Below are 13,809 nucleotides of genomic sequence, written 5' to 3' on the forward strand. Positions count from 1 at the left end.
CCCAATCCTTATCCACACCCCACGTGTGTATTTCTAGCCTGCCATAGTCATTTTTCAGCATAGAAAAAAGAACCTCCACACCTTCTATTTTCAAGCAGATTTTTTTTTTTTAAAGCTGATCCTGGATTCCTAGTTTAGAAGGCTTTTACTAAAGGTTTTTCACAGTGGAAGGCAGTTAGTTCCAAATCAATAGATTTAAAGTCAGCTTTGGGGAATAAATCTGTTTTTTTTTTTCTTTCCTTCTTTCTCTTGACCCAAAACACCAAGGAGAAGTATTTTTTCTCTCATATGCAAATACACTATTATTTTCCCTCCAAGTTTTGCTTCTCTGTGCTTACTCTTTAAACAAACCCCATTCAGCCTCCTTCAGGAAAAATACTATTGCAAAACATGCTTGAAACTCTGAAACAACAGTTTGAGTTAGTAGAGCAAAAAAAATGCAGTTTATCTGGTAATTCTTATCCTAGGACTTTTTATTTTCATTGGAGATTTCCCACTTTATTTACTTCTCCTCAAGAAAATGCCATAAGCTAGGATGCTTATGCTACAAACCAACCTGAAATCTTTTGACAAAGTTCTAAACGTCCTAATTGCTCTCAACATGCAGAGTGGAGATTCTGTCCTGTGCCTCTATGAGGAAATTCAGACCTCTGACAATCAAAATTTAAATGGATAATAAATATGGGGGGAGGGGAAGGAACCTTTAAAAGAGGTCTGGAAGTTTCTTGATAACTATTTTGAGTTTATTCTACTCCTATAATAGAGAACAAGTCTATTGGGATTGGTGAAAAGGATTTTGACTGCACTGCCTGTCTACACCTTCTCGTTGGTTTATATTATTGTATTTACTGATTGCCTTAAGGTTTAAATTTTTTTAAGTTTATCTGTTTTAATTTAATCAATATCTTTCTGTTATACTGAATCATTTTATACTATGTTTTGCCTACATTTATCTTTAATTTGTACCTTTACCTTTGTTGAAGAACAAAATATCTCTATATAAGCCCATGAACATCTTGCCTAAAACCCTTGTCACTAGATCCATTGAAGATCACACATTGCTTTTGTTAATTGTCACATAGATGATGATGATGGATGGATTTCAACAAAACTGGTTAAATTGTGTGCAACCTTTGGAGAATTTAATAAGCTAAGAATTTAAATTGTAATTCTAAGGGGTCTTCAGAAATAATTTTACATAACTAGTAGTTTCTGAATTGGATGATACTTTATATTTATATTTATGTTATAAAGAATGTTGTATTAAAGACAGAGAAACAAAGAAATGTTCCTACCAAGGCGTTTCTATGAATCAGGAAGCTGGAAAAACAGAGCTCCTGCAAAACTCTTCATTTTAATTTACTTCCAGCAGAAAAATCTAGATTTCTTGATGATGTTCTAGACCCAAGTAAGTTTTACTTTGTTTAAAATTATATTTACCTAGGTTGCAAGATTTGCTACATCTGTAAAAATTGTGTCAAATATCCATCAGTTCATAGGGCTTTTTTTATGCCATACAGCAACGTATTTGAAATATGATAGTGGGTTTGTTTGCTATTGTAATTAACTGGGCTATTATGAATTTGAGGGTACTTCTTTAGATGTTCATTATCTACTGTGTTACTGTTTTATTCTGAAAATCATTTTGTACTTGCACATGGCTGACACAGTGTGTCACTGATTTTAGGCTATATATTTTTGGTTTTTAAAACTTTTTTTAAAAATACTTTGATTCTTTTCCTTGCATGTGCAATATAGTATCTGAGTTTTATTTTTCTCTCCTTTTTGTATTTGAAGCATGTCACCAGTATTGAAAAGATTTTTCTTTAATTTCTTTTTATTTTGCAATAACATAAGTTTTAAATACATTTGTTCTAATATTAATGCATGACCAAAAAGCTTTCACTATAAAAATGATGCCATTGATTGTTTAAAAGAATTATGGGACTTTGCTTCATGATTCTGTCTGATTCCTGAAGAAGGGAATATACAAAAGAGCCACTGTACAGTGCTAAAGAAGCGCAGAGCACCTGCATAGTGCCTATGGAGCTCAAGGTCAAAGAGACCAGATCCCAGTGGGATTTATGTAATTTTGAGCCAGGACAAGAGGCCTTGAACTTCTTTGGGGTTCAAGGTTGTGGGTGTTTTGACATATGTCAGAGGCTGGACTTCATCTGAGCCACATTCTATCAAGCACCTACTTTTGGCACCTACCTGGCTTCTATAATCTAGTCTATTTTCTGTCTTCCGTGGTGTGGCAAACTTTCTGTAGTCCTGACTACTGATTGGGTAAATGCATAATTGCTTAAATCATTTTAATTGGGCCCTGATTCAAGGACCTGTTATAGATTTGTTTTTCCTTCACTTAGATTTTTTTTAGACATAAGACTTTTACATTTTGTACTATATCCACAAGTTATTTTTCTCTTTTATTTGGATTTTTTCATGTTTTGGATTTTCTTTTGCAAGTTGATTCATATACCTCATAACTTAGCCATGCATCCCAGAGTGATCCCTGTGTTTGTTATTATTCACCTCAGGGGAGCCAAGTTATTGTTGTGAACTTTGATTTAAATTTGAGCAATTTTAGAATAAGAAACTTGCTACCTTCCAGAATCTAGAATGCCCCATGAAGCTAAATGCCTGCAGGGACCATATGCTGCACCAGAAGATCCAGAGTGAACGTTGGGATGTGAATTGAACTATGGGTGTTAAAATGCCTTTGTTTTGAATGCCAGAAGGAGAAGGAATCTACTTTGTCATGAGATACATCACTCTACTTATGGATAGCTCTATTAGAAGATGTAAATTTTATTATATTGATAGTTTTTCTAATGTTGAACTATTCTTGCATTCCTAGTAAAAATCCATCTTGGTCATAATGAATGATTTCTTAGATAAATTGCTATAGTCTATTTAATGGGATTTTGTTTCAATTTTCTGAATTAGTGTTTAATTAATAATAATTGAGGCAGTTAAGTTGCACAATAGATAGTGCAAGGCCTAGAGAAAGATCTGAGTTTAAATCCAGCCTCAAACATTTATTAATTCTATGACCCTGAGAAAGTTTACAACCTTTGTTAACCTCAGTTTCCTCAACTGTAAAATAAAAATAAAAACTTCCTATCTTGAGAGGTTGCTATAACGATCAAATGTCATAATAATTGTAAAGTGTCTGTTATGTAATAGGCACTATAAAAATGCTTATTCCCTTACCCACTGATGATGGCCTACAGTTTTACTTTTGAGGTTTTTAGGTATTAATAGGATTATATTAGTCTCATAAAAGATTTCAGGTAGAGTGTTTATTTTTCAATTTTTGAGAATATTCTGTATAGCGTTGGCACTAACTTACTGGAAAACTGATAAAATTCTCCTGTGAATTCATTTGGACCAGGGATTTTTTTTCTGTGGTATTTCCTTTACACCAAGTTCTATTTCCTTTTCTGAGTCTGGGTTATTAAAATTTCTATCTCATTTTCTGACAACTTAAGATATTCTTTTATTTCTTTTGTGTTCATTCAATTCATTCAATAAACATTTAAGCATCTTATTATGTTCCAGGCACTGTGTTCTTAGTTCTGTTAGCACATAAGTGTGAATAAGAGGTTCTGATATGTATAGAAGATGGTGGTATCTGGACTTATTTCTTTAAGGTGGCTGATTATTACTAAGGAGGAAGGCAAGGAGGAAAGTGATGACAAAGGTAAAGAAATGGAACATGGAATTTCATTCCTAAGAAATAACATATAGGTGAGTAAAGTTAGGTTGTATAGGGTGTGAACGTGAGAAATAAATAAGAAAAATAGGAAGGAATCGGTTTGTAAAGGGTTTAAAATATCAAACCTGAGATTTATATTTAATTCTAGAGGTAACAAAGGTAATAAAATTTATCAAATGGGGAAGGGAGCAGTGGGTTAACATAATCAGGCCTTTGGAAGATTAGTTAAAATATACTGAGGTAGAGAAAAACTTAGAGCAGGGAGGTTAACTAGAAAGCTATAACAAGATTTGAAATGAGAAGTGATGAATTCTGAACAAAGGTGGTGATTAGGTGATTAGTGAAAAGGGGGTATATATAAGAGGGATTTTGTGGAGATAGAGAAGATTTGGTGGGGGCAGTGGCTTTGTGAATAGAGAGAAAGGGTCAGGTGAGAAAGATGTGGCAGTATAATAAACAGCAAGATTTAGAAACTGACTGGCAAAGTGGGGTGAGGAGATGAAGATGAAACCAAGGTGGTAGCAATACTGTTGACAATAATAGGGAATCCTGGAAGAGGAAAAGATTTTGGAGGAAAGATAATAACATCTATTTTAGACATGCTGAATTTGAGATCTTTATGGGATATCCAACAATGAGCAGAAATGAGAATAAAACCAGGTTGATCTGAGAAACAGCTCTATAAAAATGATAATGGAACACTCTGAGAGTTAAGCTAGAATGGAAAAACAATGAAAAACTAATAAATACCCTTAGAAACCAGCTATTTAATCACTCTCAAATCCATAAGTATACAAACACATATATATTAAAAATTGATGTCTCTATTCATATATATATATATACATATATACACACACACACACACACACACACACACACACACACACACACACACACATATATAACATAATATGGCCTATAGCTACATCTTTTCCATAAGAATAGCACAAGATAATTAAGAAATATTTTCCCAAAATCTATTTAAGTGAAATTTATAGCACTCTTCAGATTTACTAGTATAATCAATCTACAAGCCCTTAAGTACTGACTATATGCTATGCCTAGGGCTAAAAAGACAAAAATTCACAGGTCAGGCACTCAAGGAGCTTATATCGTATTGAAGAAAATACTATGAAAAACATAAAAATATCATACAGAAGAATAAAAAAAAAACCATAATTTTTAGAGAAGATAAACAGATAAGATTTCATAAGGAGATGGAACCTGAATTGAGTTTTGAAGAATGAAAAGAATTTTTAGAGGTGGAGAATTTATTCTTTATGAAATCATATCAGTTCTCTTGTGGTTGATACATCTTTTAGGAGATATTAGCTTCATTAATATATTACAATTTTCCTGGGAGTCAATGACACCCTGGATTCAAGAAGACTCATTTCTTGAGTTCAAATTTAACCTCAGATCTAAGTATTCAGATATCATATGATATTAAGAAAGTCACTTAACCCTGCTTGCCTTTCTTTCCTCATCTATAAAAGGAGCTGGAGAAAGAAATGACAAACCACACCCTGAGAAAACACCAAAAGTCATGAAAAATTGGAAATGCCTGAAACAACTAAACAACAACAAGAAGTTCAGTGTCCAGCACACAGTTTTTTTTAAATGCTTATAGACGAAATGAAATTATATTTTCCTGAAAGTATTTATAATCATTTGTTCTCTAGTTAAGTTGTATCCAAAAAAATTCTATTATTTGTGCTCCCAAGTTCTGAAAAGAAAACATAATAGGGATGCTAAGTCAATATAATAAAATCTCTACTTAGAATAAAAATATATCTTACTTAGTAAAGCGAATTTCCAGATGAGAAGTCAAATATTCTCTTGGAGTAAAGGTGTGTTCCCAAACTGCCATGTTTGGAACATAATTTATAGAGAAACAAAGTTCAGAAAGTGCAGTGTGCAATTTATCAAGGCTGAAATAGAGACAAGAAAAAATAGTAAGTTAAACATTAAAAAACACGTGAAGAGAAAAATTCACTTTTTAAACCACCAGATTTAAGATGCTATCTTTCTATCAGAATACTAAGATTGAGAAATCCCTCTTGGTAATTCCCCTGGATCTAAATTAGTATGCATTAAGGTTTTCTGAGAAATTAAGTACACTACAAAAGTTATTTCTAAATTTAAGAATATTCCTTTGCCTCTTTATACAGTCAAACAAGACTACTGAATTGATTCCCTGAAGAAAAAAGTTTGCAAATCCTATTTCTGGGTAAATTACTACCATTTCCACTTGCAGTTACACTTTCTCCACCATTTTTGATAAATTAAAAAGTTAAAGGTTTTTTTCATAATGAATATCTATAAAATTTTCCAGTCTGATTGAGCTTTACTTTTAAATCATATAAAATGCAAAATGAAACATACCCTACTGAAAAAAAAATTTTTTAATTAAAATTCTTTTCAATTTTTCAAAAAAAAAAAAAAATAGAGGCAAATTGGTGGCTTAGTGGATAAAGTGCTGGTCCTGAAGTCAGGAAGACTTGAGTTCAAATCTGACCTCAGACACTTACTAGCTGTGTAACCCTGAGCAAGTCACTAAATGTCTCTCTGTTTGCCTTAATTAACTGGAGAAGAAAATGGTAAATCATTCTAGTATCTTTGCCAAGAAAACCCCACAGACAGTACTGTTATGCTATGGTCCACGAAGTCATGAAGATTAGGTCACAATTGAACAACAGAAACAAACAAAAAAATTTAATGTTATAGAAAACCATTCACCATTCCTAACCAAAAACCAAGAAAACCTTTGCCATTTACCAAGCTTAAAACCAAAGTTAAGAAAAAATAAGTGATGTTTTTATATGATAAAACATGCTGTAGCCATAAAGGACTTTTGATTTTTCAATAAAATTGATAGGAAATTATACTTCTGTGGACCACTTAGTAGTGTTCTTCTAAGTCATTCATTAATATGTAAATATAGTATTATGTATTATTAGATGTCTTATTCAAAATACAGGGTAACAGATTAGGAGGAGATAAAGCAGTAATTGTGACTACTCAGATTTATAGCAAAAATTGAAAAGAATTACAATTTAAACAGATTTGACTCCTTATCGATCTGCAAAATGTAATCATAAATTATCCCAACCAAAGAAGGAAAAGAAATAATTAGCAGAAATGAAAAATTCCTATAATTCTCCAGTACTAGGTCATATATAAACCTATTCATTGTAAAAGATTATGGAATTAAAAGCATATAGCTTACTTGGTTACCACCAGTCTGTTTTTTCTCATGCTCTCAACTCCTGGTTTTTCCCTTTCAGGTTCCCCTTTCTTTCCAGTCTGTTTTTTTGATTTTTTGTTGACTGCCTGACTGATGGTTTTGGCACAATGTTTTGGCAGCAACTATATTTAAAAAAATATAGAAAAATCTCTTTTCAATTAATGAAGTTCAGCATATATTTACAATTAAAAGCATATTACAAGAAAACATAAACATTTTTTTCTTTTAATGGTGTTTTTAAAGAATAATGTCTATACTGAAGGGCTGCCTATTTCTGACTGTGTTATTTTCTCTTAAAATGGGCTACCACTTTAAATAATAAATTTGTTGGTTTATTTTCCCCTGCCTCTTCAACCCTGAAATTTTTACTCTACTAGTGTACTGTCACCTCAATAACTTTCACATTCTGAGATTTTCTATCCTATTCTTGACACAAAATTGAACAAAAAGAAAACAATGGAAAAAATTAACCAGAATCAATTCTAATGCTCCCTTAGGCCAAGCCAGACAAGTCTAATATTTCCTCTACATAACATAGTCCTTTAAACTTTGAAGGGAGCTATCATGTTTCTTCTAAGTGTTCCCTTATCCATGATTAACATCACTGATTCCTTTAACCAAACCTCATAATACAATCTCAAAGCCCCTGATCCTAACTGCTCCCCTCTAGAATGCCCTTCCTAGTTAGATATTACACAAATCAAACACAAATACACATGGTCCAGCTGGGCAGATCTAGAAGCACTACAACCTAACAATGAGTATTATCATTTTCTTTTTTTTCCTCAGCACCACACAAGGGAACAAGCTTTATTGGGGACAAACATTCTGTTTTAGGCCTGGACTGCCTGCTGAGGCAGGGGAGTGGCTGTCTCCTCTAGTCATGCTTTAAGGCTTAGCCTCTTGAAAAATTTTTTGCCCAGCCCAGCTTAGACTTGTACATGGCACAAGGAGGTCAAGTAGTTGAACTAGGTGCTTCAGCAGCTTCTCCTCCTCGCCCAGAAAAATGGCTCTCACTTTAGTTGAAAAGTTATGGATTCCCTTGGTTAGGGTCCAAGACATACCACTTTAGGAGAGCCTGGTTCAGATCTTTCTCCAGGCTCAGGCAGTCTCCACTGCACCCAGGCTATAGCCCTACTACTCTGAGGCAGGTTTCAGCACAGCCTAAAGGAAGATATGGCCCCCACATTGGTTCCGGGGCTGCATAAGGTATTCAGAATTGATTCTAAGATGGAACTTAAGGGTTAAAAAAAATTGCATTACTATCAATTCAATTGCTATCATTTATGCTTCTCTTTCCAGCTTCATCCCTTGAAAAGACCACTTAGTTTTACAAGCTTTAAGTTGTTTCCCTTCCTCTTCACTGTTTTGTGAAGTGACACTGTTCATAATCTTCCCAACATCTTTCTAAGATTTTATAACTGAGTTAATATTTTAAATTAGCTGCCATTTTTCTCAACATGGTAAGTTGAATACTTGCTATTATACAGTAATTTCTTAAGTTTTGGGGGCCTTATTATAAAAGTTGATTTGTAATATTTAAATTTCTGTAGGAAACTCATTTTAATTGCTGTTAATGTTCTTTCCTCTTTCCTGTTCCCATATGCCAACATCCATAAAACCATACTAGTTTGAAAAATAGAAAATTAACTCAGAATCAAAGTCAAAATGTGACTCAATTTCTGACCACTGGTCACATTTTTCTACTTCCAAAAACAGAGTTTCTATTTGCACTGTAGGGAAAAATTAAATTCTTACCTGGTCACTAAGGGTACACTGTTCTGTGCAAATATCTGTAATGAGATTTCTAGCTTGCTTAGCCATTTCATCCAAGAACATGTTACATAATGAAAGACTACGATCCCCAATATGATGTCTCTGTCAAAACAAAATATATATTTTTAGACATACATTTCCTTTAAGAAACAGCCTGATTAATTATCTATATTCATTGTATATGGGAAAAGCTTACCTAATTCCTTAGCCTACGTCATTCTCTCTATAAAATACTAGCTGTGATCAATAAACTTTGTCACTGATCAGAAAAAAAAATGTCTGAATGATAGAATTTCTGAGTAAAGCAGAATGGTGAAGTTAAAGCTCCACTAGACTATAGAGGACAGACATATTATCTTGTATCTCTCAATATCTAGCACTTAAAAGGTACACCATAATTATTCAATTTCCACTGACTTGATTTTATAAAGTATTATTCTCTGAAAAGAGATTTTTAAAGGGTCAGAAATGATTCTCCATAATGTAAAGGAATACAAGTATTTCCATTTAAGGTATATTTTGTTTACAATCTTTTCAAAAGACTTCTTGAGCAGGCAGAGATTAGACTACATAGCATTGGAGGTCCTTTTCAATGTGATTTTATATCTTAACCACAGCATATATAAATTAAGAGGCCAATCATTTTAAACACAAGCAAAAATTTTAAAAATAAATGTCAAAGCCCAAACAAACGTGGTGATATGAACAAGCAATTAGACAACTTCTCTAGAAAGCAATATTTTCCCTTTTCATTACCTCAATTTGTGTTCATATTCTTTTCTTGGCTAACCTCTCTTAGGGCTTTTATGACACTGCTTTCTCATGGTTCTGCTACCTGCCTTCTTAATTACCATTGCTAAATCTTCATACATATTCCATCCCCTTATATGTGGGTGAATTGTAACTGTACCTTAACTCTCTGACCTAGGTTTTATTCCTTCTTTTTTTATACTATCTTTCTGTAACTTCATCAGATTTTTAAATGTCATCTCTATGCAAATGTCTCATGTCACTAATTGCCCACTGAACATTCCTATCTAGATCTCTAACAGCACATCAAATTTAACATAAAGAGAAACAGAATTCATTTCATCCTCCTCAAATTCACCCCTCTACCCTAATTCCCTATTTCTGTTTAGTGTACCATCATCTTTCCAAGCAAAAGCATTTGCAAACTCAGTCATCCTCTTCTCATTTTCCTTCACCACACAAATCCAACAGTTATTAAAATATCTTATAAACATAGCTCCATATCACCTCTCATACCGGTTCCATTCTCTCTCCTCACACAGCCCTCATTGCTGAGATAGCCCTAGTGGTCTCCCGATTTTAATTCTCTCCCCTTCCCAATTCATCCTCTATATAGCTGTTAATGTTACTCTCCTAAAAGAAATGTGACTCACCTCAACTAAAACCAGAGGCTCCCTATTGCTTCTAGAATCATATATGCCTTTATTTAGCATTTAAATCCCTATATAACTTGTTTCCATCCTACCTTTTCAATTCTATTATAAATTATTCCCCTTCAAGTGTCCTTTGATTTAGCCAAACAAGCCTACTTTATTTTCTGTATATAAACTACACCTGCCATCTTTGTGCCTTAGCCACTTGTGCAAAGCTATCCTCCATGTCTCAAATGCACTCTGTGTTTTTCTTGGTCTCTTCAAATTCCTAATTTCCTTCAAAGCATCATATTATACTTAGTTTTTCCTAATCCCCACTCCCAGATATTAATTATCTCCTGAAGGAGCAAGGGCTATTTCATTTATAGCTCTGAAACCCCTGGACTAAGTGGCACAGTGGACAGAGCACTGGGCTATGAGTCAAGAAGACATGAATTCAAATCCTGTCTCACAAAGTTACTAGTTGTGTGACCATGGGCAAAGGCACTTAATTTTGCTGCCCATCTGTTTCCTCAGCTATAAAACTGAAAAAAATAATAGCACTTTTCTTTGGGTTGTTATAGGGATCAAATGAGACAATAGCTATAAAGGACTTAAATATAAGAAGTTATTGTTGAATGTTCACAGGAAAAAAACTACTACTACTCATTGTATATGCCAGTTGATATTCCATAATACTCCTGGTACATAGGGTTGATTATAATTCTTCTTGAAAGCCCTTCAATGAACATCACCCTCAAAAAAGGTGTGTGTATATAGGGGTATGTGAGTTGGGGTTTAGGCTTTAAAAAAATCAAGCAAAAATGAATATTATGGAAATAAGTATCAAGGGATAACATTTGTACAACCCAGTGGAACTGCTTGTCAGCTCTGGGAGGGGGTAGGCAATAGGGGAGGGAAAGAAAATGAATCATGGAAACATGGAAAAATATTTTAAAATAATTTTTAAGTGTGTATATTATTAGGCCAAGGGTAGAAAAAATAAAAGGGGAAAAAATATAAAAGCAGATGCTAACCTTGATGGCAAAAATATTAAAAAGAAAAGAGATACTATGGAAGCAGGTAGGAAGGGGATATTTATATTTATAATTTAAATTATACACACATATATGTGTATATGTGTGTGTGTGCATGTGAATTTTAAAATTTACATATATATATAATTGCTGGAGAGGAACCTGCTTTTGGACTGCAGAAGAATCCAGAGATGGGAGATAGGGCTGCTGATTCATTCCAGGGATTCAACATGAACAAGTCTCAACTTTATAAGCGACTTATTTCACCCATTGGGGCATCTCAGGGTAGTGGTAAGATCTTGATAAAAGTTTTAACTACGGGTATTTAAAAATACAAACCTGTTCTGCTTGTTACTCTCCTTTCTTCCCTGCTCCTTTGCTGTCTCCCTCTTACGTTGCATATTCTCTTTCCCTTAATATTCCATTTCTGGCTTCTTATCCTTGGGATTCCTATCCTGCCAAAAATTCCCTGGTGATCTACTATTTCCATTTGTTTCTACTTCTATATGACTGCTTTTATTTGCATATTTATGTTGTAGGAAGATTCCAAGGGCTCCAATATAAACTTTCCTTCCCCTTGGGAAATGCACCAACACCTAGTTAGCTATACGTGGAGACTGAGCACTTTTATTTGGTTTTGGAGTAGGTGGAAAGTAGAAAGTAGAGGATAGTGATAGAAGTAGGATTTGGGGACTTTTTCCTTTTTTTTAAACCTTTACCTTCCATCTTAGAAAGCAACACTATGTATTGATTCCAAGGCAGAAGAGCAGTAAGGGCTAGGCAATGGGGGTTAAGTGACTTTCCCAGGATCATACAAGTATGACGTGTCTGAGGTCAAGATTTGAACCTAAGACCCCATCTCTAGGCATGGCTCTCAATCCACTGAACTACCTAGCAGCCCACTTGGGGACTTTTTAAAGTGCTATTTCTAGAATGGGAATAATTTTTCTCTTTAATGTGTATAATAAATAAAAAAATATTTTTGGCAAAAAAAAAAATTTGTTCAGACTCTCTTGGTTTCTGAAAGATCTGCTAAAACCTGGCTCTAAACCACCTTTCCAGTAGTATTCTCATTGCTTCCCTTTCATGTACTCTATACTCTAACCAAATTGGACAGTACTGTTTCCTAGTACAGTAAAATATAGCTAAATTCTGTCTTGGATATTACTTATATAACCATGGGCATTTGACAGTACACACACACACACACACACACACACACACACACAGAGTATATAATTTTCTCTATATATATTTACATATATATGTATATATGTATATATGTACTTTAGCCTTTCTAGACCTCAACTTCTTCGCTTGGAAAAGTAATATCCTTTCCAGCCCTAACTCTATGAACCCATGAATCTTTTCTCCCCTTGCTAATCACATTTCCTAAGTTTGGAGTATATCCTCACTGAAAAACTAACCAATCTAAAATACTCAGGTCAGTCATAGCCTCTATGAAATCTACCTTTATTATCTCAAACTGCTCTTAAATTTCATGGCAATGAGAAGATCTAGGTTTGAATACTATTTCTTTCACCTAAAACTGAGCCTCATTTTCTCTATTTGCAAAATGAAGATAATAAAATATGTACTGCCTAAATAATAAAGTTGCCTTCAGATACAAAGTATTCTACACTCTATTCTGTTCCTATAAACAGTCCCCTATGCTTAGAATGCACTTCTCTTAACCCACTTCATCTATCCTAAACCCTATTGTTTATTCTTACCTGTACTTTCAATCTTTCTATCATTCACTTCTTTCCCAAGCCATCACCTGGGCAGTGGGAACATTTCCCTTCCTTCTTGATCCTTTGGAAAATGAGCTCATCTCTACCCATCTTTCTTGAGTCCTCTTTACCCACTACTCTATCAAAAATCATGTTCTGCCAAACTTCAGACTTGAATTACTTGCACCATCTACTACCTTTATGCTACACACTCCTGGGAAGATGAAGGGGAGAAAAAAATCACAAACCCATGATGATTAAAAACACTACAAATTTATGACATAATTTCAACTGATTCCCTTTTTTTAAAAGTCATTTGAAATCTGGTCCTTCTGTAACATTCCTATCATGGCTTTATTCATCATAAAATTTATTATATGTAGCACAGTGAAAATCCTGGAGGAGCAACGGACTTTAGTTCAGATTAATTTGCAGTTCAGACTTGAGTTATAGGCCTTAAGAATGATCAATCATTAATAATGAGGATTCAATGACATGATTTCTACAGTATCTTTCCACTCTTTCATTTTATGATTCTAATATATAAAATATAGAGATGAGGTATATTTGCTATTTATCTCCTAAACTGTAAGCTATTCAAATGCAGGGGTTACAGCTTATTCACTTTTTTATTCCTTAAAATGTCTATGCCTTGAACATGTGCTGAATGCCACCAGGTGGCAAATGCCATCTCTCTATATATTCATATAATTCTAGAATTAGAATTATCAAGTCAGTACACTTGGATTTTATTCCAAATGGTTACAAATGAGTTGTGAGACCTTTGCTGAGTCATTTAGCCTCTCCTAACCTCAGGTTTTTTTCCACTTAAAAAATGAGTGGCTAGATTCAATGATCTCTAATGGACCTTTCAATTGACAGTCTACCTTTCTAAATGTCTCTTTTTCAA

The 13,809-nt window shown here is 33.8% G+C and overlaps 1 protein-coding gene across 2 annotated transcripts in view; it reads right to left on the reverse strand.

Moving 5' to 3' along the window:
* The window catches only part of NCKAP1 (NCK associated protein 1), a 139,838-nt gene that overhangs the window by 35,333 nt on the left and 90,696 nt on the right, over window positions 1-13,809 (reverse strand). For both annotated transcript variants that reach the window (XM_001369048.5, XM_001369070.5), the window contains 3 exons: window positions 8,730-8,849; window positions 6,954-7,093; window positions 5,524-5,655 (listed from right to left, as the gene is read on the reverse strand). In XM_001369048.5, the coding sequence (XP_001369085.1) occupies window positions 5,524-5,655; window positions 6,954-7,093; window positions 8,730-8,849 (392 nt within the window). The remainder of the gene's footprint in view (window positions 1-5,523; window positions 5,656-6,953; window positions 7,094-8,729; window positions 8,850-13,809) is intronic.

The sequence above is a fragment of the Monodelphis domestica genome, chromosome 4 (genome assembly GCF_027887165.1).
Source record: "Monodelphis domestica isolate mMonDom1 chromosome 4, mMonDom1.pri, whole genome shotgun sequence".
NCBI lineage: Eukaryota > Metazoa > Chordata > Mammalia > Didelphimorphia > Didelphidae > Monodelphis > Monodelphis domestica.